This window comes from Larus michahellis, chromosome 7, assembly GCF_964199755.1.
Source record: "Larus michahellis chromosome 7, bLarMic1.1, whole genome shotgun sequence".
Taxonomy (NCBI): domain Eukaryota; kingdom Metazoa; phylum Chordata; class Aves; order Charadriiformes; family Laridae; genus Larus; species Larus michahellis.
In genome coordinates, this window is record NC_133902.1 from 22552046 (window position 1) to 22575227 (window position 23182).

Below are 23182 nucleotides of genomic sequence, written 5' to 3' on the forward strand. Positions count from 1 at the left end.
TTTAAAATACTTTGCTTATTTTATTTAAGAAATTAACTTTTATTTTCTCTGCAGTTCCAACCTGTATGACAATCTAAGTCCAGTAGCGTTCTATCAGGCTGACCTTGCCATTTTAGCAGCTGTTGAAATTAGAGGGTAAGCATTGATGCTATTTTAGTAAACGTCTTTCTCACATGAGCTTTGCATGTTTGCTTCTGTATAATTAGATGAGCTTTCTTTCAGGTCTGTGTAAGTTTTCAGGAAGCCTTATGGAATTTTTAATCATAAAGAAAGTATTGTTCTCTCTAGCCACCCTTCAGACTTCCAGGTCTTAAATAATTCTAAACAATTACAAAATGAATTCCAAAATGGAATGTTGTGCCTCGATTACTAGAGGTGTTTTAGGAAAAAAAAAAAAATTGCCCCTCATTTTCGCAGTTGCACACGTTTCTCCAGATCACTTTCCTCCTCCGCAAACTGACTGGGTTTTCATCTGAAAACCCTTGAAACCTTTCCTAAAACCAAAGCTGAAAATCCTACCGAAGGTAAGTTTGCAATGCCCTCGCCTTCTTCAGCCTTAAGCATAGTATTAATATTTTAATGACTCCATTACCTCCATTACTTTTGCTTACCAAAAATCTGTACTTCACACCTAAAAGCTATACAGTCCTCTTGCTTAGACAGTTAACTCAGATTCCTGAGTCCTCATTTTTTAAAAATTTCCACTACATTCGTAATTGTGATCTAATTTTATTAATATCTGAGAGGTGGGGGGATGGCACAACTGAAAAGCATTATTGCTAGCTCTGCTGTTTTCAGTGCATGCTAAATTATTCTTACGACTGTGCTGATAAGTCTCTACATCACCGATATTTCTCATTATCAAAGTATTTCACAGCTTATGGTTTTTTGGATGACACGTATGTATCTTAATTCTAATAATGGTTTAATAGCTGTTGTAGGATGAATCCAAAGTTTAGGACAGGAAAAAAATGTTTCTAAATGCAAGGTTCATCTTTTCATGTAGAGAAGAAAACTGAACATTTAATATACAAGCTACTCAGTCTCTGTTCTTTCTGTTTTTATATACAGAAGATAACAAGTTGGAGATTGTATTTTAAGTGTGTTGATTTTTTGAGATGTTCTAGAGAATTACATTTATAGTTTCATACTTTATAATAAACGACTTGTTTGCTCCACTGTTTAGCGTGTCATCTCCTGATCACATATTCCTTCCTATTGCAAACTGGCAGCCGAAGGAGAATCCAGAAACGGAAGATGATATTGGGCCTCTAGTTCAGCATATCTATGAGGTATACAATCACTACCAAATTCAATTATACAGTTCTGTGATAAATGAAAAGAAAGAAATATTCTGATGTAGCTTTTCTCTGTAGTAAATGGTAATTTTTTTTCCTCATTTTGTTCTTGCATGGGAACAAAGATACGGTTTTTTTTTTTAATGCTGGGTTAATAATTGGTATCTGCAAGAAGGGTTGGAAGGCCTGCAATTAGTGTGACAGGAGCAACCAAATAGAAGCTGATTTTTTACATCATTACACATATTTTATTTTCTAGCCCTTTGAAATCTAGATAAAACATTTGAAGTAACTTGAACTCAGAAAATGACTCGTGGCTGTAAATTATTCAGTATCCTCATTTTTATTCCATTTGTTTCGAATCATTATTGTAAAGTCTTTTGCTTTGAAAAAAATTTTTTGAAGTACTTAAAATTTCCTTAAAAGAATGATCGCGGCTTTAATCTAGATTGTTTTAATTAAACAAAACTTAACTGAGAGCGCTGTGCGAATAAGAGTAGTTAAAAGTTGTTCTAGAACTTGAGACACCACTTATCTAAATAAACTTATGGGTGTTCAGAGTATCTTGACTGAGACACAGCGGCTGTTACTCACGTGATACACTACAAAAACCATAAGTTTTTTTCAAGGAAAAAAAATAAATCTATGTTTCTTCAAGGCAAAAAGCCTGATGCCATGTAGCTTTTATTCAAAGTAGATTTTGTCAAATTACAGAAGTAATTTTGAGTTTTGCCTGTTGGGGACTGAAGTTTAGCTACCATTTTTAAGTGAAGTTGTTGATGCTATTGCCACAAGTGGTTGGAGGTTGGGGTAGTGGCAATATCATTTATGGCTCAAATATAAAGTAACAACTATATGCACATCAATAAAGAAGGCAGCATTAACTTTATTTTCATAATCAGCTGAGAAACAACGGCCCAAGCGCATTCAGCAAGGTGATGATGACTCTGCAATGGCCGTACAAATATAAAAACTACACACTGTTGTATATTGTTCAGTATGAAATTGATGGGCCTATGAACTGCACTTCGGATATGGAAATCAATCCACTGAAAATTAAGGTAAGCGGGACTTCTCTTTTTGCTTCAGTGGAATGAAGTGTGTGTGTTTGTTTTGGAAACACACTCAAAATACCCAAATCCATGAGAATATGTAACACATGCCAAGTTAAGCCTTCATCTGTTGCTGAGGAACAAGACAGCACTGTTTGATAGTACTTATCAATGTATATAGCAGGTGGAATAAAAGGTAGACAATAGATTGTCAACCCAAAGATAAATCTGTCCCGTTTCTTTTTGTTTGGTTTGGTTTTGTTTTCCTTGAAGACTGTACTGTATGAGTTCTAAACCCAAAGCAACGGAATTGTCTTGAATGTGGTCGTGAACAAAAACATTCCAGATCCTTCTGGGCGGTTTATGTAAATTTTCTTGGTTTTATTTCTTGGAAGAAAATGGCACTAATTTTTCTATTACTAGCTTATTTATGTAGGCCCTCGTCCAAATGCCACAGACGTCAATAAAGGTGTTTCAGTGGGGCTTAAAAATATACTATCAGTGCCAGCAAAACATGCAGTGTGCAGAGCACAGAGCAGAAGAAACGCCTTTTTCCAAAGTTGGACTAGACAAAGAAACACCAGATAAAAACCAGCAAGTTTGAGAGAGCTGAATTCTAAGACAATTTAGAACAAGTAGTAAAAATCAGTATATTATTTCTAGAGGAATTTAAGCAAACGTATGTATAAAAAGACTAAGGGAAGATATTCCACTTATAGAACAACAAAGAATACTCATGTATCTTTGAGAATCAGAAAGCAACTGTCGTGAATATATAAATAAAAATTTCCCTGCTTTTGCTGTACCATTTGTAAGAATCTTTTCCATATGTAAATTTTCAATTTTACATTGGGAATTTCTAAGGGATTACTGAAATCATTTATTAAACCTACTGTATAGTTTCTCAAGCCCCTCCTAAAAAAGCTGTTGTGTACGTCTGAACATGTGTACACGGGTACAGTAGTATGTGATACATCAGTACCATACTAGTACTGTTTTTTCAGAGTTAAAAACTGAAATGTTGAGGAAAATTCTTTACTAGAAGATTACAAAATTTAATTACTTACTGAATTCTAAGAGTATTTTTTTTTTTATACATAAAGAAGTTTTAAGTTGAAGAAGAATAAATATACTCAAGGCTCTGTGTTAGATCTTAGTAGAAATGTGCATCAGTGATCTAGAAAAGGCAGGAGTGACATTTTAGTTACAGTTGTAGGTAAAGCCAAGTTCTGAAAAATAGCTATGACGGAGAGAGAGAAACCTGATCGGTTATATATTTTTCTGACCTTACCTTTGAAGTCTGAAATATAGAAATGCAAGGATTGTTTATTATTTGGGTTTCCTTGGTGTATCCTAGATTTCTGCTTCTAAAGATGATGATAAGAATGAAACACTTAGCAGGGAAGATAATCGTGATCATCGTATCAGTCGAAGGGATATAACTGCCATTGAAGGAGACGTGCATACCTTGGTAAGCTTTCAGCGTTGGTATGTTGATAATATTTTTGGTTTCTAATGGAGAGATGAAAGCTCCATGAGATGAAGAATCATTTCAGAAAATCCATGTTCTGTATTTAAATGATTAACAGACAAAAAGGTCATATGCTCTGGAGCTGTTTTGTTTTGTTGTGTTTTTTTTTTTTTCCAATGTGAATCCATTTTCCTCAGGGTAGTCAGCCAATGAGGCCGCTCGCCTACGGTTTTGTGGTGCTGTGTTTTAAGTCCTTAAAAACCAAGGTCAAGTTGGGCACTTACTTCATTGTCAGTCACCTGTGCTGTGCTATTCTCTGAATTTGAAAATCAATACTTCATAAGAGGAAGGCTGGTAAAATGGGGTAACTGCGAAGAAGCAGGTGTGTGCTGCAGCCGTCATCTTTGCTACGAGTGACAGTTGATTTCACAACGTGTGTTTCCTCGCTGGTCAGTGGACGTTCTGCAATCAGACGTGGGGAACCCATCCTTTCTAAACAAGATTGGAAGTAATCTGTGATATGAAGTAAATATATTACTGCGTCACTGTCTTTTTAAGTGCTCTTAGATAAATGAAGGTCTCTCTGCTTTGGGCAAGGCAGGACAGGCAGGCAGCTGACAGAAATGCATGGGACTTTAGGGTGGACCATTGGGACTAAGGCAGTGCAGCCCTGATTCCAGAAACTTTTAGGCTCTGGAGAGTACGAAAAAAGAGCTGAGCAAAGAAAGTGAAAAGAGGAATTAATTTCTGATTTTATGGTGAGAAAAGTTACTTTTTTTTTTTTTTTAAGAGATAAGCTGTCAGTATTCTCCGGTATCTGTAAATGCAGTTCGGAAGTCTGTTGCTTTTTTTTGTTGTTTTGTGGTTTGGGGTTTTTTGGGTGGGTTTTTTTTGTTTGTTTTTGTTTCTTTAAAGGCCTTGGGTTTTGCCAGATCTTCCTAATGACTTAGCAGAACTTCACACCAGAGACTAATATCCAGTATTCATAATAATTTCATGGAGTTATACTTGCACTGGCAGATGTACCTACACTGTACAGTGCTTTTATCTCTAGTAAGCTAAAATCACAATTATAAAATGAAGGCCCATTTTGCTCTGCTTTCTTCTTGAAATACTGATGGCTTAGCATCAGTATTATCTGATGGATATTAATGGAAATGTGGTTGAGAAAGGCCAGTTGAACTTCTGTAGCCCTAAGCGTACGGCTTATAGATGAGGTCAGTCAGTCAAGTTTGAAGACTTCCATTGAATGCAACAAAGCACATTTTGTTGGCACCAAGCACAGTTAATTGCTGCGAGTTTTCCTATTGAAAAACGCGTAGAGGATGGTAACGTGAATTGATCAGCAACCACCCCCCCACCCACCAACTTTTCCCTAAGTATGTAGGTAGAAGTACGTACCTTGAAGCTGCTGGCAGCTGTTTCACCTTTGGGATTCAGGTGGCCCACAGAATTTTTTTTCTGAATGCAAACTTATGGAACGCTATAAGTAATTATTCAATATTGTGGTTTATTTAATACATCAGAATAGTTTATGGTGCTTTGCCAGGAAAATAGGGCAATGAAGTACGTTTATGAGTAAATTAATGCCATTAATGACTTCTGAAATATTTTCCTATTTTCAGTATCCTTCCTATTTTTATATGCAGGGCTGTGGAACTGCTGATTGTTTAAAGATAGTCTGTCAAGTTGGCCACCTGGAAAGAGGAAAGAGTGCAATACTGTATTTAAAATCACGCCTTTGGACCCAAACTTTCATGAATGTGAGTGACTGTGAATATTCTGTCTGTGCTTCTGAAACACAAAAACCGATTTTTGTATCCACATGCAATATTAATTTTGTTTTTTCTTACGCAGAAAGAAAATCAGAATCACTCCTATTCTCTCAAATCATCTGCTTCTTTCAATGTTATAGAGTTCCCTTATAAGAACCTTTCCTTTGAAGATATCCACAATTCTACAGTAGTAAGTCATTTACATCCAGCTTGAGTTACCACACTTAATTACTTCAAAATTAATACAAAACCAAGGATGACTGAGTAGCTTTTTTGTGGCTTGGTATAACTGTAATTTTATCAAATACTTGATTTGTATATTAATTTCAGTTCTACACATACAATTGAGGGTGAAACAAATTTTTTTTTGTCCTAAAACTAGATTTAACAATATTTGTAGCTCTAAAGACTTAACTAAAAAAGAAAAAAAAAATTATGAACAGTCCTTTCAAAGAGAACTTACGAACTCCTTTCAAAGAGAAAGACAGGGTGCAAAGAGAAAGGAAGATATAGGCCATTTATTTGCGCTGCCAAATTGAAAGTTTTTGATAAGCACTATAGCATAAAAGATCTTAAGAAAGGTCTTGAAAAGGATTGTGATTGATTTATATTTTTAATATGGTTTCTAATGCCTATTGTTAACGGGTTTATCTGTACTAAGCCTTGTGGAGTTGATTTTTTTGTTTTGTTTTGTTTCAAGGAATACTGCCTTTTAAGAAAAAAAGGAAAAGCCCTGAATTATTTTTCTCTAATTCTCAAGTATCTCCAGATTCCTACAGTTCTACTGAAAATCATCAAGCATTACAGAATACACGTCGCCGTGGTATTCTGGTTGCAAAAAACCAAACGCAAACTCAACCCAAAAAACCCCAAACCTTCAAACTCCTGTTTTTATTTAATTTGAAAACCCTATTAAATTTGGGTCAGTGAAGCCTTTATATCACTATTAATCTATAGCCATTTACTTTTTCTCCCCAATGTGAGATTTATGCTGGATTAAGATAATTTTATACACTGTAGAATAAAGACATACAAGACTTAAACTGCATGAATGAACTTGGCATGTCACTGCTGAGTAAAGTGTGAGTAATTGTGTTTTTCTATTAGGTTACTACAAATATTACATGGGGCATTCAACCGCAGCCTATGCCTGTGCCAGTGTGGGTTATAATTTTGGCTGTCCTAGCAGGATTATTGCTCTTGGCTGTTCTAGTGTTCGTTATGTACAGGGTAAGTACTGGATTTGGGGTTTTTTGTATCGTTTTCTTTTCCCCGCTTTTGGTGTACTCAAACAGTACCAGCATCTTGCGGAAATACCTTGGTCTCCTGATCATCTAAATCAGTTAAGTTTTTAGAGAACCGTAAAAACTTTTCAGCTTTTTCAGGAAGAAGTTGAATAAAAGAGGATGTCTGTGATTGTGCTGAGTTCCTCAGTTTAATTTTTCAGCTGATATTTATTGGCTTTGGACATCAAAAATAAGGAAAAAGAGAGTAGGAGGGGAAAAAAAAAATCAAATAATCAGTTAAGATCTGATCAAGAAGCAAAGAGAAAGTATGGGTGTATGTTTTGAAAATCACAATGCAATTTCTTTATTGTTCTCTGAATCACAGATGGGCTTTTTCAAACGTGTGAGACCACCTCAGGAAGAACAAGAAAGAGAACAGCTGCAACCGCATGAGAATGGGGAAGGAACATCAGAGGCTTAAGCAGAGTTTTATCTGTAAGACATTCTGAAATTTTAAAATGCCTGCATCTCTGTTATGAATATTGGTTTCCCCCTTAAGGAAAAAACACTCACGACTGCAAAGCTGCTGGTCTCGGAAGGTATAAGCACATTCAAAATAAGAGCAATATATTTAAATCCTTCTTTTTGTATTAATTATGTTCATACATGTGACTAATGCATCTGCACTGATTTGCGTGTGAAGAAATTAAGTAATATGTAGTGCTACGATTTTGCTCACTGGGATGTAGGAGACATCATCTTTTTTGATTCACGGACCAACTTTACATGAATTGCTACACAGATTCTGCCTTTGCTCGTGAAGCCAACAGCTTCCGTAGATACTTGCTGGATGACATGTTTATTTTCGATTGTTTTTTGTTTTTTTTGTTTTTTGTTTTTTTTTTGTTGGAGTGCACTACATTTCGTTTCCTAGCTCTTGAAAGCTAGTTGCACAAAAAAAATGAACATAGCTTGTTTTATAAAACTTTGACCCATTAACTCTGCTGATGATTTTCTGCCTGCTCAAAAAATATGAGAGAGATTATTCAGTGGAATCATTCACATCTGATGCTTGTTCTGCATGTCTTTTCCCCTTCCTGCTCAGTCATCTGTCTTGTGATTTCCCTCCAGACTTTGCAAATATTGTTCGCCAGGTCCTAGGTCTCTTACTGTAGGGATCGAGCCTACGGAAATGGAAGCGAGTGGTAGAAAGCTGGGGATGATGTACTTTCTGTGGGACCTAGTGAAAAGATTCAGGGCAAGATCCAGAGAGTCTGCTGTGTATTTCCATGGAGCAGGATCCAGGTGTTCCACAGAATTCGTGGCAGCATGGATCCATGCAGGTACTGTCGGGGACAAGATGTTGCACTGCGGCTGCCAACAGACATGCCTGATGAGAAAACTCATAGTCTTTATGTTCACAAGTCAAAGCTCCACAGGGTTTGAAGTCTGTATATTACTGGGGTTAAATTTCAGTTTCTGGCAAAACAACGGAGGGAATGCTTCGTGACAGCTTACCTGATGCACTGTAAGGAAGCCGTTGTTAATTCTCACATTCTGTGGTTGACCATGTCCAAGCGCAGGATGGAGTAATGTAGGGGCTGCTTCAACTCTACTATCTGCCAGCCAAATGTCTCTAGATTACATCAGTACTTTAGCCACGCACCTGCGTGGAGAGAACAGGGAGCTTGTCAAATGAAGCAGAGTATAGCTGGCAGTGTGAAAGGGTTGGAAAAGAGAAGGTTGATCTGGCTTATTTCCTTTCATTCGTTGTATGTTTCATTGCACAAAAGACATTTCATTGCATAAGACATTTTGTTATGTTCAATACATTTCATTACCAGAAAAGACACTAAATATTTTGTTTCATTGTTGTTTTTTAAACGTACCAAAAGTTCAGTGGTTTAAAGCCACGGGTTTATGTCATTCTTAGCTTATTTCACTCAGCATTGTTGTAATAAAATGAAGCTTCTTATACTTCAGAGAGAACGCAAGAACATTGTATGCATTTCAGTAGACACGTAACTGCAAATTAGGAGGTTGGTTGGCTTGCAACCACGTGTAGCTGTGTTGCACAAATCTGAAAGAGTGGACATAGTTAAACTATTACAAAGGTGCCTTATATGAGATTTGTTTATTCCAGTGAGGGAGTAAATTACATTATAAACTGCCTGTATGCAGCCACATACAGAAAAGACAACTTCTACTGTAGTCATACCAGTGAGGTGTCTACGTAGACAAGCTCTTAAAAGGACAAAAACTCTGCTTTGGTTTCGTTTTGTATCTTGGGGTTTTTGTTCAAAGCTGCATCTCCCCCATAAATACTGTAATGCCCAATAAACCTAGAACTATCTGAAATGAACAGTTTGATTCAACTCTCATTTCTGCATCCTTTCGGAGACTTCAAATCCACAAATGGCTTTTTGTTGTTAAGTCCATTCTTACTCACTGAACCGTGATGGCATTTGAGTCATTGAGAGCCAGCACAAAGACTTTGGGGGCCAGTATGTATATCAAATATAGGCTTGCATATTTATCCATTTACGTGTTTTTGTTTTAGACAATTTGTTTAGATATAATTAGTTATATGAGAGGCTATAGGGCATGATTCCACTCTCACTGAATTTTCAAGGTCTCAGTGTGGCCAATGTTTTATTTTTGTCTTTACTTCTAGTCCTGTTACTAGTAATACAGTAAAGACCCTGGCCTCAAAATGTGACTTCTACAAAATACAATTTCTGTTACAGGCTTCTAGTTCACACGCTTTGTCAACTGATTATCTATAGGTAAGGAGATTGTTTCTACCCAGTCTTAATCTTAGTAGGTTAATAGTTTTAAGAGACTGTCAGACAGATTATAGCTCTAATTCTTACATGTGTGCTTTCATTACATGTACACACCGTGTTGACTTGAAATTTACTAGACTACTTGCATGTCTAGGCATTATAAGGAAATTAAAATAAAATTTAAAAAAAGCAGGATCAAGATCTCTTCAGTTCACGTGGAAGGGATGCCATGGCGTTGTTAATGCCAGTGCTACCTGCATCTTAATTTTAGTGTGGCAACTGGAAACTCTCATTTTGCTGATTTTTCAGGATAAAAAGGTACATTTTATTGGTACAACTACTGTAGCTATGGAAAGTTTCTTCCGTTTATTGAAGTTACATAAAGTAAGACTTATTTAAGTGGGTTTTATTTTCTTGCACTCTAGTGGAGAATAAAAGCAAATAGTTGCTTCTTCCATGTCCACTAATTTCCAGTTTGGTTAAAAAAACCAACAACCAGTAGCATATGTCAATGGAGTATGCAGGTTACTTAGTGAACATAGATATAACACCCCAAATTCAGTTTAAAGTAACATCTGTGTTTCAGGAAGATTCTGAACAGGATGTTTTCCTGAATGGGGGTGCAGGAAACATTTGATGTCACATTCCAGATTCAGCAATAAGACTACAGACGACGTATGTACTTGTGTCAGTATAAATTTCATACTGACCTATAGGCATTGATGTATTCTTAGAGCAAATATTGTAGAATGACATTAAACCGTTTAAGGAAACTTTAAAAAATGTATTGTGGAATGAAATTAATGCCCTTGAGTCAAAATTGATGTGCATAAGATGCATACTGCAAGCATTAAAAAAAAATGCAAGTACAGTAACAAAGAATTAGTCCTCTTTTGAGTTATGTTTCAGAAGCATATTTTAATGAATATTAAATCAACAGCTATGTAACTATTTAGACAATGAAAACATTTTAAAAGAGCTGTATCTTTTGTAATGAAACATGAAATTCTATAAGTACTCTAGTTTGCAATTATTGCAGCATCTCATCATCAATATTAAAAAGTGATTTATATTATAAAATGCATATTATCTATTACTATATTTGACAACATTTAGAAAACATAAAGCAAGGAACCGAATTTATAGGTTTACATTTCTTTCAAGAAACTACCAAATTGTGGAGTTGGCTTTTGTTTAAGCATGACTGCAAAGTCAAATATGGGATACATTTATCAGCGTAAGTTGAAATCCTTGAGGAAATGTTCGCAGATATCAGTATCAAGTTGATAATTTTGTCTCATTTCGCTGTTTTAAATTTTGATTTACGTGTTGATCTTTGATTCACATGATGTTTGTGGAAACTTTAAGAAAGTTTATTACGTATGCTCTTTTTTCTTTATAAAACATTTATTCCAAGCAAAGATTTTTAATATTGTTTCTAAACTTGTGTCCATGCTTCAGTAGGCTTTAAGGTAAACTCCCACGGGTATTTTGAAAATATTTCAACTATAATCAGCATGTTCTTGGTGATTTGAAGGATTCATGTTGAGCTTAGATGATTTTTTTTTTTTTTTTGGCAACATTCGGGTTTGCTGTTGTTTACCCTGGCGTAGATCCTGCAGTATTTTTTCCTACACCCTTACAAGTAGTCACAGAGCAGCATTACCCTTGTGAAAATCCAGTCAGTTTTTCTCTTTGGTCCAGACTAAGACCTATTCCACAGTCTAATGAAGTCAAAGAAACCCTGGCATTCATTGCAGCTGGCAATTGCGTATGACCCTTTGTGTTCAATGCTGCTGGCTGTTAATGAAGAAAAAAAAAATAAATAGGATTTTATAGAAGGAAAATTGAAATCTAGAAAATAAAAAGGTGGTGGCAGACCACGGATGAGCCTTACAGCAGCGAGGTGATTGGTTTTGTTTGTTTCTGAGATGGGAAGAACCCATTAGTTCTCTGTTGGCAGCGGCCCCCTATCACAAACAAATCCCACCGTTTGGATCAAGATTATATGCTAAGTTCTAACAACTCTCATTGACTTGAGTGGGATCTGACCTCTTTGGTACGGAATCTTTAGCTTCTAACTCCCAAGTGCAATATAACATAATCAGATCTAGTTCACTGCCAAGTCGTCTGTTTATTTTGGTTTGCCTAGGAAGGGATGTAGCATTTGTTTACTTGCAGTGGTCAACATTTTTCAGGGCATCAGCAACACCAGTGTGTTAAATGGAGGTGATAAATGAATGGTATGGAAAGTTTTTGATCACCCACATTGGGTGAAACATGATGTATATTCTAAAGTGTATCCATTACTAACTGTTGAGTTATTGAGAATTGGTACAATATTCTTTTAGGCCTTTCTGGAAAATTTGTCTAGAGACTATTCAATAATGCGTTTGAGTCTGTAGTGCTACTACTGTTTCATGTGATTATGGTATTTAGTATTTTGGTCTTTTTTTCCAGTGTGTAACGCAGGAAGTCTAACCTTTCATGCAATGACCTTCTCCAAATATGCTGCATTAAGGTTGAATAACTTGACCCTTGGCTTTTGCAAAGTAAATCAAGATTTAATGTAGCATTTGAATCTTCAAAAAAACTTTTACAGGTTTAGTGTCCCTTTCTAGTCCATGAAGGAAACCTGTATTTGCTATGATACAAATATGTTGAAATTGTAACATTTTATTTCTTTGTAATAGAATGTTTTGCCTTTTTTGTTCTTGCTCGTGCATTAAATGAGTAGAGCATTGTTTGTACAAGCAGAAAATTAACATACTAATGAGACTGCTGCATTCTGGTTTTCTTAGTAGTAGTAAATAGCTGTAGCATAAATGGGAATATTTTCAGTAACTATGAACTTATTTCAAAGGCCTTCGGTACATTTAAGGAGAGCAATATACATTTGAAGTCACCTTATTTCTATTAAATTATAAATCTTGCAAAAAAAAAAAACCTGTGGGTATTGTGACAGTAATTTTGTACTGATATCAAATATATAGCTATTAAGCTATGGTTTTCTTTTCAGCTCATTCTTTTCATCCTAATTCAAATTTGATTGATTTTATTAGGTTATATTTTTCTATATATGTATGCAACTTCAAAATATTATGATTGGATAAACTGAAAAATGTAAGTGTTGAGTTGATTCTGATATTTAGAATTTTGGAATAAAATACCTCTTCATTAACAGGAATTCTGTTTGGTTTTGTTTTTCTTAATCCTAGATGTATTTTTTTTAAATGCATTTAATTCACCTGAAGATATTTCATAGTATGTTTGTAATTCAGAATTAGCTACTGAATATGAAAAGGTCACATTTACACAACTTTTACATTCCTAGCTAAAGCAACACATATTAACCTTGAGTCAAAAAATTTTGTATCGCATGCAAGAAAGGATCTAGTCACAAATTATATTCTGTCACCAGAAAACTGATCTCCTATCAAAATTTGTGGATACTAAAAATAAATATTTCAGATTTTATCGCTGCCCCATCACTGTAGAAAATGGTGAATTCTTGTCCTTTGGTTAGGAAAATTCTGAGAGGTGGTGTTTCTTTTCTTGTTGTATTATTAGACTAATTTTATCTTAGTATTACATTCTTTCCGATCAACAGTCACTCTCATCTTTGTGAGTGGGTGACAGTAAATATTTTGTGTCACAATAAAGTCATACATGTTTATTTTACATTGCTAGAACACTTATTTATAAATAAATGTTGGTGCTTGTGATTCCTTTAGAAAAACTCCGAACTACTGAGTTCCCTGGATTGCTACTAGAGAATTTGTTAAACTAAAGAAGATAATAAAAAAGGACACTGAAAAGATGAAAAACTGGTACTTGTGTTATAATTAACAGCTTCCGGTGACCTCACAGTAGCTTCATCTAATGTGCACAAGAAACACAGCAGCAGTAGTCAAAACAGGACTCCTGCTATTTGTTCAATACACACTGCAGCCAACGCAGGCTTAGTTTTTGTTAAATAAGACACCTTCAGTTAGTTATCAGCGCAGTGATCACTACATCTGTTTAGCAGTTCCAAATTAATATGTTATTGAGAAATTAGGGACAACAGGTGTCTCATTACAGCAAAAAGGTAACAGAGTGGTTTTCAAATTCCCATCTTTATGACATAACCACCTTAAATAAAACGATGGCCCTTGTTATTTACATCAACAGGTTATTTAGGTTATTTACATCAACACAACACAAAATGATTTACATCATTTATTAGGTTATTTACATCAACACAACTCCATTGCCTGCGCTTGAGTTATGCTGCTTTACATTGGCTAGGTGTCTGGCTCTTTGCATACATGTATGATATTTTATTGTATGTTTTCATCATTAGTGAGTTTGTAAATTAATTACTAATATATTAATACTTTATTACATATTAATACATTCATATATTTTTAAATTGCCAGTTCAAGTAATTTTAAGAACACTGTGGAAAAAAACTGAAAAGACTTTGTTTTCTAAAAAAAAAAGTATTTGTATGGAGATCTCATCAATATATTGTCTCATATACATAAAGAATTAGGGTTCGTGCTGTCAGCAGCCCATCTTCTCACAAGGTATTTCACAATCAGTCAGTTTTACTGCATCTTTATGATAAACCTTCTAGAAGCTTGGTGCTGAATCGTTATCTCTCTTGACAGACACACAGGACATGCTAAGACTAAGCTTGCAGGACACAAATGCACAATACAGACCTTCCAAATGTGAGAAGCAAAAAAACCCACCCAAACCAGTAAAATACCACATTACCAGTCTTTACAGTTTCACAAGCACACCATGTCTGTGTGTTACTGTTTTTCAGAGAGTTTTGCAGAATCTCTGTCTGCATTTATGTGTCATTTGTGTACACGCTTTTCAGTCCCTGACAAAATACCAGGTGCTGTGTTACATCCCTTCAGTGGCTGATCATAATGGTTATAACTTGTTTAAAGTTTGAGGAGTGCGTGAGCAACCTTTAAAGAGTACAGGAGTTGCTGCTGGACATGCTTCCTCAAGTTAAATACTCAGGTAGTTGAAATAAATTATTTATCAGCTTTAACCTCTTTTCAAAGAAAATTTGGTTAAGAAAACGTAATCCTGATTATGATTATTTTGTTATGAAATGGGTGTTACTATGTACTCTAATCCCTTCTCAGTAATTTATCTAAATGCAGTACAAACAATGAATTTCCACATGCCTTATTCCCCTTTTGGAGCCACTTTCAGTAAAACTTTTATCACACATTTAACAGATTTGTTTCAGAACTTTGTAAATGAATAATTGTGCATATCCACATAATCAGTTTAAAATGTTGCAGCTGCCAAGTTTGTTCAACCATTCCTCCCCAAATAAACTTAATTTATACCTTTCTAAAAGCCCAAGTCTACAAAGATTTAGAAATGAACATGTGTGTGATTCACATTTTCTCAACGCCACATTCTCATTCATCAGACGAATGCATTAACAAAGTGTTGTGGTTCAACTTAGTAGCTAAACGCCACACAGCTATTCGCTTACTCACTCGCAGTGGGATGGGAGAGAGAATCAGAAGAGTAAAAGTGAGAAAAGTCGTGGGTTGAGATAAAGACAGTTTAATAGGTAAAGCAAAAGCCGTGCATGCAAGCAAAGCAAAACAAGGAATTCATTCACTAGTTCCCATCAGCAGCCAAGTGTTCAGCCATCTCCAGGAAACAAGGGCTCCATCACGCGTAACGGTTACTCGGGAAGATAAACATCATAACTCTGGACGTCCCTCCCTTCCTTCATCTTACCCCCCAGCGTTACATGCTGAGCATGATGTCATATGGTATGGATCATCCCTTTGGTCAGTTGGGGTCAGCTGTCCTACCTGTGTCTCCTCCCAACTTCTTGTGCACTCACAGCCTACTCGTGGTGGGGCAGTGTGAGAAGCAAAAAAACCCTTGACTCTGCAAGCACTGCTCAGCAGTAACTAAAACATACCGGTATTATCAACACTGTTAGCACAAATCTAAAATGCAGCTCCATACTAGCTACTGTGAAGAACATTAACTCTACCCTAGCCAAAACCAGCACATTCTCCACCCCTTATTTGATACCATTTATGTCACGCTCAGGTCCCACGCTATGCAATACATCCTCATTACCCACCACCACCCTTCCTATCCTTTGATATAGTACACAGATACCATTCCCCTAGTCTAGGGGCCACCCCAGTAAAATGTCCACAAAATGTCCACCGAGGTCACTTAGTCCATGACTGCGGGGTCCATCTGTTATGGTGTCACTCAGGACGGGAGAGGTGTGTTGTGTGGAGTTACTGGGTACCACAGCCACCTCAGGTCGGGTCACTGCTGCACTTGCACCGCTTCTTGTAAGGCTTATCCTCCACTGGTTCGGGTGGTTCCAGCTATATGTTATATTCCTATAACATGCAACTCAAATCATGGGTTACAACAATTTAAAGGTATTTCCATTAAAATCTCCACCCCTCATCCCTTTGGGACAGGTTATAGGGTTTAACGTTGCAATGAACTCCTCCCCTTGCTCCTAGCCTGGCTAGCAACAAGGGCCTCCTGCTACAGTAATTCCCATAACATGCAACTCAAATCATGGGTTACAACAATTTAAAGGTATTTCCATTGCAATCTCCACCCCTAGTCCCTTTAGACCAGACCATGGAGCTTAACGTTGCAATGAAATCCTCCTCTTGCCCTGCTCTGGCTTGGACTTACCCACAGACTGCAGTCTTCTGGGGGTGTACCTGCTCCAAGTGGAGCCTCATCTATGCGCCGTGGTCTCTTCAGGAGTATACCTGCTGCAGCATAAACTCATACACAGACACAGTTGCTTTGAGGTGCAACTGTTCCAGTGTGGCCCTATCCATGGGTCACAGTGCCTTCAGAGATGTACCTGCTCCAGCGTGGCCACAGTCCCTTCAGGAGTGAAACTGTTCCAACATGGCCTTATCGATGGCTACAGTTTCTCCAGGGGTGCACCTGCTCTGTCATGGGCTTATTCATGGCCACATGCTTTGAGGTGCTCCAGCATGATCTCGTGTACAGCCACTGATGCCTCAAGGTGTACCTGCTGCAGCATGAACTTACCCACAGCCACAGATGCTTTGAGGTGTTGCCTTCTCCAGCATGGACTTATCCTTGAGCCGCAATCCCGTCAGAGGTATACCTGCAGCGGCACAGGCATAATCGCAGCCACAGATGCTTCAAGGTGTCCTGCTCCCACATGGACTCATTCACAGGTGACAGTCCCTCTGACTAGAGTTCACGCTGGAGCTCCAGCATGTCCAGTACAGCAGCACAGAAACAGCAGCGATGCTCTGCCGTCTGCCAGCCCCTTACTCAGGCACAGCTGAGTAAGATGACAAGCAATACAGCAGTACAGCAAGCAGCAAAAGCAAAAAAGCAGCCCCTAATAAGCACAAGACTAATTTACAGTAAGGCAAGCAAGCCCCATGGCAAGCCCAGGAGCCTGCCAATTAATTGCTAAACAGCAATTACAGCTATAAATTAACTCTATCCCAGCCAAAACCAGCATTCGAAGCAAACTGCTCAAAGCATCGAGCTTTCTGTAGACCCCTTTCTTCCACCTGAGAACACGCAATGTTGCAGGGATTCCAAAATCAATTCAACTCTCACAAAAGCTGTGCAGAAGCAGCCTCTTATTCCTTGCAGTGTGCAGATAAAAGGTTGAAATAGGAAGCTGGGTGAGAGGATGTTAACTAGGCAAGTATCCTGGTTCAAGGCAAGCAGGCATTGAACAAATGTTTTCTAAACAAAAGAGAGAATCTCTCCTCCTTGTGAGCTGATGGAGGAGAGTTCCACATCAAGTAAATGATGGTGTTATTTGTCTCTTTTTTGTGCTCTTTTGCTTACTTAAAAGAAAAGCCCCATCAAATGAAATAAAGTTTTCATGGCATGTTTTTTTTTTGGTGCTGATGAAGAAAAGGGAGACTGACATACTCAAATTATTCTAAAGAAAAGTAATGAAGAGGAGGGTGTACATTTCCCACTGCAGCATTACTCTGCAGGGAGTGATTGTTCATAACGCACAAGTGACTGAAGTCAGTCCATTCTTCAGCGGTCTCAAAATGTGCCAACAAACTAACAGCGACTACGATAAAAGTAAATTGGATTTTCTATGTCAATCCCAAGCCTATTTGAAGTTCATTGTTAATGGCAATGAATTACATTGTACTGTGTAGAATGACATTAAATCATAAGGAAAAATGTATTAGATTTCCTTTAGATTTTATAAGATATCTGTTGAAAATATGCACTGTAACCCCGCAGTTCCTCCTTTCAGTATGGGAAAATTTCTATTCTTCTATAGTTTGTAACTCTGTTCTCCTCCTTTTTCCCCTGCATTGAAGAAATTTTCTGAGATCTGAAAACTACAGAATTTGGCCTAATATGTCATTATGTCCAAAATAAAGATTTTTATTTGGTCAATCTTTATTTTATTAAAAGGCCAATAAAGTGATTTTATACTTTTCAAAGACATTTACATTCACTACTCAAACACACATTGAAAATGTAGTATCATCGAGTTCTGAAAAGCCTTATGAATGAGGTGTTTGCCTCACTGAAATCATGGCATGGGCACACTCGTCAAAACTAACATGAAATTCGCTGTGAGGTGGTCCCAATGGGTGTTTAGCTCTCAACCACGCAGATGGCTGCATGCTGTGGGTGAGTTTTATTTGCCCAGATGTGCTGCCTTTGCTCAGGTGTAGCTGCCTTATCTGCCGTGAACAACTTCAGTAATTTTCCCATGATCCCACCGTAGGTTGTGTCTATACACGCATTTCAATTTTACCTATATTAATGTGTATCCTTCGTTCTAAAAAATGTGTAATGCTTGGTATCAGGACCAGTAATGTGAATAAACATGTAAATAAGGCACAGACATGCCTGTGTGTAGAATCAAAGCTTTAGGAGATACTCCTAATACAGTTATGATGCTCGCCATGATGACGGCCACTTACCAGTGCCTGAGTGAAGGCGATTTTCAAGTTGACACAAGGCAATCATAAATGTCTGTCCCATAACGTGATGTGCTGCATAGGCGTTGCCAAATGTGCTTTAATACTCTCAGCAACAAGGGCTAGAATTGATTTAAATGCTGCCGGTTTGGAGGGCGCCGTTTAATTTCCTCGATAACTCGGTATTATTATATAACTCGGTCTATTATATTAAGGCCGCGGCGCCCTCAGGCCTCGGCGCCCTCCCTCTCACGGGCCCGGCTCTCCCTCACCTCAGCCACACGGCCGGCCGCGCAGCACACCTCAGCCGCCACCGTCAGCGGTTCGCGGTGAGGCTCCTCAAGAAAGCCGTTCGCCTGCACCTCCCCGTCCTCCGCAGGGCCCCGGCGGACCTCCAGCCGGGGTTCTCGCTCCCCACTAACGGGGACACGACACCTCACCTCCCTCCCTCCGCCCCCTCGGCGAGACGGTGGCCCCGCCGCCGGCGCTCCGGGCCCGCCCCCGTCACGTGCGGGGGGCGGTGCGGTGCGGGCGCAGGGCTGCCCGGCCGGCCACTGGCGCCGCGGTCTCGCCGCCGCCGGAGCCGCTGGTCGCGGCCTCCCGCCCGCGTCTTCGCTCGCAATATGCCTCCGCTGCCCTCAGGCTGCTCGCCATGCCGGGGACCTGTGCGGGCCTCTCCTCCTTGCTCCTGGGGCTGGCGGCCGCGATGCTGCTGATGATGGGGCGGCCGCCTCCCGTCGACGCCGCAGCCGCCACCCGCCCGCAGCAGCAGCGGGCGGCGCTGCCGGGGGGTGTCCCCGCCGCCGCGGCCGCCTCAGGTACCGACCACCCCCCTCTTCCTCCTCCCGCTGCCGGGCAGATTCCCTCCTCCCCCCCCCGCCCGTTTCCCGCCTTCCCTGTGGAGATTTCTCCTCTCCCCTCCCCGGGGCCGCGCTGTCGGGACCCCGCCGCCAGCCCCGCCGCCTCCCTCTCCCCTCCCCGGGCAGGGGGTCAGCGTCCACCCCAGCCGCTCCCCGCCGGGCTGCGGAGGGGCGCGTCGGTTGAACCCGGCGCCGGGTTGTCGCTGCTGCTCTGTGGCAGCCCGGGTGTTGCGCTGCCGTGCGAAGGGACGGGCGCCGTTCCCGAAGCACGAAACGTGCCGCTTGCGTTTTTAAGGAAAGCAGGTATAGCGGGGCCGTGGCGGCTGCTACGGGGCCGGCGGATCCATCTTTAATATCACAAGATCTGCATGCGGCTGCCGTGGCGTGTCACCGGCGTGGTGGAAACAAAAATCCAAGCCAGTAATGGTGTGGCCTGTGTCTGACCTAGCTGGAGATGCTCCTTCAAGTGCCAGGCAAATGGTCTCCCGGGAAGCGTGGCTCCAGGCGTTCCTATTTGCTGGCAGGAGTCACCGGAGCAAGATATATGCATGTATGAAATATGTATATAAACCATACATATATTTATTTCTGTGATAATTTATATCAGTATAAAAATAAACAAACCCTAGATGATACGTGTGTCTTAAGCCCATCAAATGAGTGATGGGGCTGCTGAGCTCATTAGTTTTTTCGCCTCCTCTGCAGAGTGAGGAAATGCGTCGTTTATCCAGCAACTGAGAGCATGAAAATAATGTGCTTATTTCAGTATTGGCCTTGGTATTGCGGTCAAGCATGTGAGGTTGCCCTTTTGCAGAACTGGGGCAAGTGATACGGTGTTTGTTCTATCGTCTGCTTTAAAAAATATATGTATATTGTGAAGTCTTAGTGTCTTAAGTCATTAGGATAAATCCAGTATTTTTCTTGACATATTGCCTTTCACCAAAGAATTTCAAAATGGTTTCAAACATGAATTATTTAGGACCTTTTAGCACCAAGACTCCATTTGGGCATATCACTAGAGCATATGTTTCGTTTTTAACGTATATGCGTGTTTCTATTTCCAGTTGACTTCAAGAAGGTATAAAATGTTCTTAGTTTCAGGCATATGGTTAATATTTTGCTGAATCGAAGCCAATTTACAAAGCTGCCAAAGTATGTATGTTAATTAGGAAATATAAGCAAAGATCTTGAATGATGGTCTTTACTTGTAACTTCTTAAAGATTTAGAACAAGAAACTGTATTTGGTAGAATACAAATACATTCTTAAATTCTTCTGATACGCTCTTAAAATGCCTTGATTTGCTTTCTGGTTGGGCTTATGTTTGGTTGGTTTTTGGTTTGATTTTTTTTTTGGAGGGAGAGTTGTTTGTTTTTCTGTTCTAAACATTTAAACCATAGGACTTCAAAGAAGGGTATTTGATAAACATCTTGGTTTTTCCTTTTGATTTATCATGATTTTGTTTCTTATCATGCTTTTAGAGGAATATACCATTAATCACCAGCAAACGCCACTTAAAAGGCATTGGCAGCATTTCTAACTTGTGCAGTGAACATCTTGCTCATTAAAAATTGAGTGGCAAAAAAAAAGACAGGTTTTGTAATTCACTGATCCTTTTTGATTTCAGGTATTGATTTCTTTTCAAGAAGCTCAGTTACCTTATTGCCCTCAGTCCTGGCCAACATCTTTGTTCGTACCAAACAATGTGATGCTGATGCTACTGGTTTGCTGTTGTTGCGACCCGTATGCCTAGTTGCTGTTGTTTTCTTTTATTTGCTTCATAGGTTTTGAGGTATGAGAGCCCTGAAGGTGTCTTATAGTAGGCAGCTTTCATGATCAATCCCAGTTCATGAATGTTAAAAATTATCATTTGAGCTGATCCTCAGCATTTGTTTATATTATTTTTAAATACAGTTAGAGCTTTATTTCACTTGCTGGCTGGCTTTCTAAATGATCTTGATCAATTTTTTATGCAAGAAAAAAAAATTCAAAAAAGCCAATAGCGATTTATCTTTTATAAAGACAAGGTAATCACTGCTATGAAACTGTCATTATTCTGAAGAAGCTGCAAAGCACCTTTGGTTTTTGTGCGGTTTTTCCTTTCAGTGAAGCACGTATGTAAGTTTTGCTGTACCGACATTTTTGAGATTTTAAAAAGGGAGAGCCTAACTCCAGATAGGTATTTATCAGATACTAATGTCTTTTTCCATGAAATTATCTTTTGATGGTTTACAGCCGAAAGGTAGGCAGGATAAATGGCAGCTGCCTTTCCAGCAGAAGACTGGCAGCAGAGTAATCCCTAAGGGGAATGCTCTGAAGAGGCCGCTCCTGCAGCAGCTGCAGGTCCTGTGCTGGGAACTGCCAGGCAGGCAGTGGCTTCTGGAAGTGAGGAGGAGTCTGACTGACTGTGGATTTACGCTGTGTGTTTGTGATCCCGGTGTTGCTAGAGCAAAGGAGCCTTACCCTCCTAAAATAGGGAGGGTGCAGAGCTAAGGCTGGAGTTCGCAAGCTTTTCTCATTTGACGTTCCTGTATCGATGTCCCTGTTCTGTCGAAGCTAATTATACAGTTTTACAGATCAATTCCCTTCTGGATTAGCAGACTTCTGCCAGTGTAATTATTATGCTCTCTGAGAAGAGATGCTAAAGTCAGCACAGCTGTGTACAAAGGTTTGGGGTGCAGACTCGACTGCTGACATGTAAATGTAGCAGTGAGAAGGTAGTTGTGCATCATGACCGAATAGGTTTTTTTGTTCATCCCTTCTTTCTTCTCCCTTAAAAACAAAAAAAAACCACTGCCAAAAGGAATAAGTAAATTCTAAAGATGAGGCAGAGCAGATGTGCACGAGAGGGTCTCGGTTCATGGAGTTACTCTTGACTTGTGTTATTTAATTGATGTAGCTATTCTTCCCAATTTTTGAAAAAAAATTTTGAGGAGAGAGAGACAGGCTTCTCTGGTTAGAGTGGTGGTTGCTGAAGTGGAGAAGCTATCTTGGTTCCTTGTTGTTCATAGTGAGTTTTTCCATTTTTTGTGTGGCAGTTTAGAAATCTGGACTCTGGCGTGCAGAAGCTATCCAAGAGAAGTCGGTGGGAGCTTCAAATACTCAGCATTGAGGTCAGCAGGCTTGAGCACAGAATTCAGTAAATCATAGCCCTGGCTCTGATCCAGGCAAGTCTGATCTTGTTTTCCTTGTTCCCTTTTGTTTATCTTTATTGGGATGCATTCTTTACAGGAGGTGTGAATTGTGTTCTTCAATGTTCACAATGCTTGGGATACTCTGGATGTGGTACATTGTTATTCTCTTTATAATGCAGATATTGGGCAATAAACAGAGCAGAAACCACTAACTGAATAACACACTCAGTATAGACATAGACAGCACACGGGATGACATACACCATCTTAATGTTGGAATTTTTTTTTCCAAGTTGAGACCTTAAATTAGACTTGAAGTATGTTTTGAAATAGGTGTTATTTCTTCAAGTTTCTGTCATACAACTGCGTGTTCTATGCTGTGGGTACTCTGCATACCTTTTGTAACCCAGACATAAACAAGAAAAGACTTACCATTGTATTTATTTTAGACCATTCCCAATCTGCCTCACATTCCAGAATTCAGGGAAAAAGAAATTTATTTTGCTTTTTTTTTGGCAGGTGGCTTTGTGTATGATGGGAAGATTAGCTTGATTTTTGTAGGGTGAAATTAAAAAAGCAGTAGCAGCTAACAGTGGTCCTGAACAA

The 23182-nt window shown here is 39.0% G+C and overlaps 2 protein-coding genes and 1 long non-coding RNA gene across 3 annotated transcripts in view; 2 read left to right on the plus strand and 1 right to left on the minus strand.

The window, feature by feature from the left end:
• Positions 1-9769, plus strand: part of ITGAV (integrin subunit alpha V) — a 50500-nt gene extending 40731 nt beyond the window's left edge. The window contains exons 23-30 of the mRNA XM_074596057.1: positions 55-135; positions 1187-1292; positions 2201-2359; positions 3708-3821; positions 5471-5584; positions 5679-5786; positions 6704-6826; positions 7208-9769. Of these exons, the coding sequence (XP_074452158.1) occupies positions 55-135; positions 1187-1292; positions 2201-2359; positions 3708-3821; positions 5471-5584; positions 5679-5786; positions 6704-6826; positions 7208-7303 (901 nt within the window). The 3' untranslated portion in view covers positions 7304-9769. The remainder of the gene's footprint in view (positions 1-54; positions 136-1186; positions 1293-2200; positions 2360-3707; positions 3822-5470; positions 5585-5678; positions 5787-6703; positions 6827-7207) is intronic.
• Positions 9770-15180: 5411 nt separating this feature from the next.
• On the minus strand, positions 15181-19035 carry LOC141746837 (uncharacterized). Its single transcript, XR_012588504.1, has 3 exons — positions 18856-19035; positions 18587-18705; positions 15181-16767 (listed from the first exon to the last, which is right to left on the minus strand). It is a non-coding gene; the product is annotated as an uncharacterized LOC141746837 (long non-coding RNA).
• Positions 19036-19092: 57 nt separating this feature from the next.
• Positions 19093-23182, plus strand: part of FAM171B (family with sequence similarity 171 member B) — a 34580-nt gene continuing 30490 nt past the window's right edge. The window contains exon 1 of the mRNA XM_074596058.1: positions 19093-19401. Within this exon, the coding sequence (XP_074452159.1) occupies positions 19236-19401 (166 nt within the window). The 5' untranslated portion in view covers positions 19093-19235. The remainder of the gene's footprint in view (positions 19402-23182) is intronic.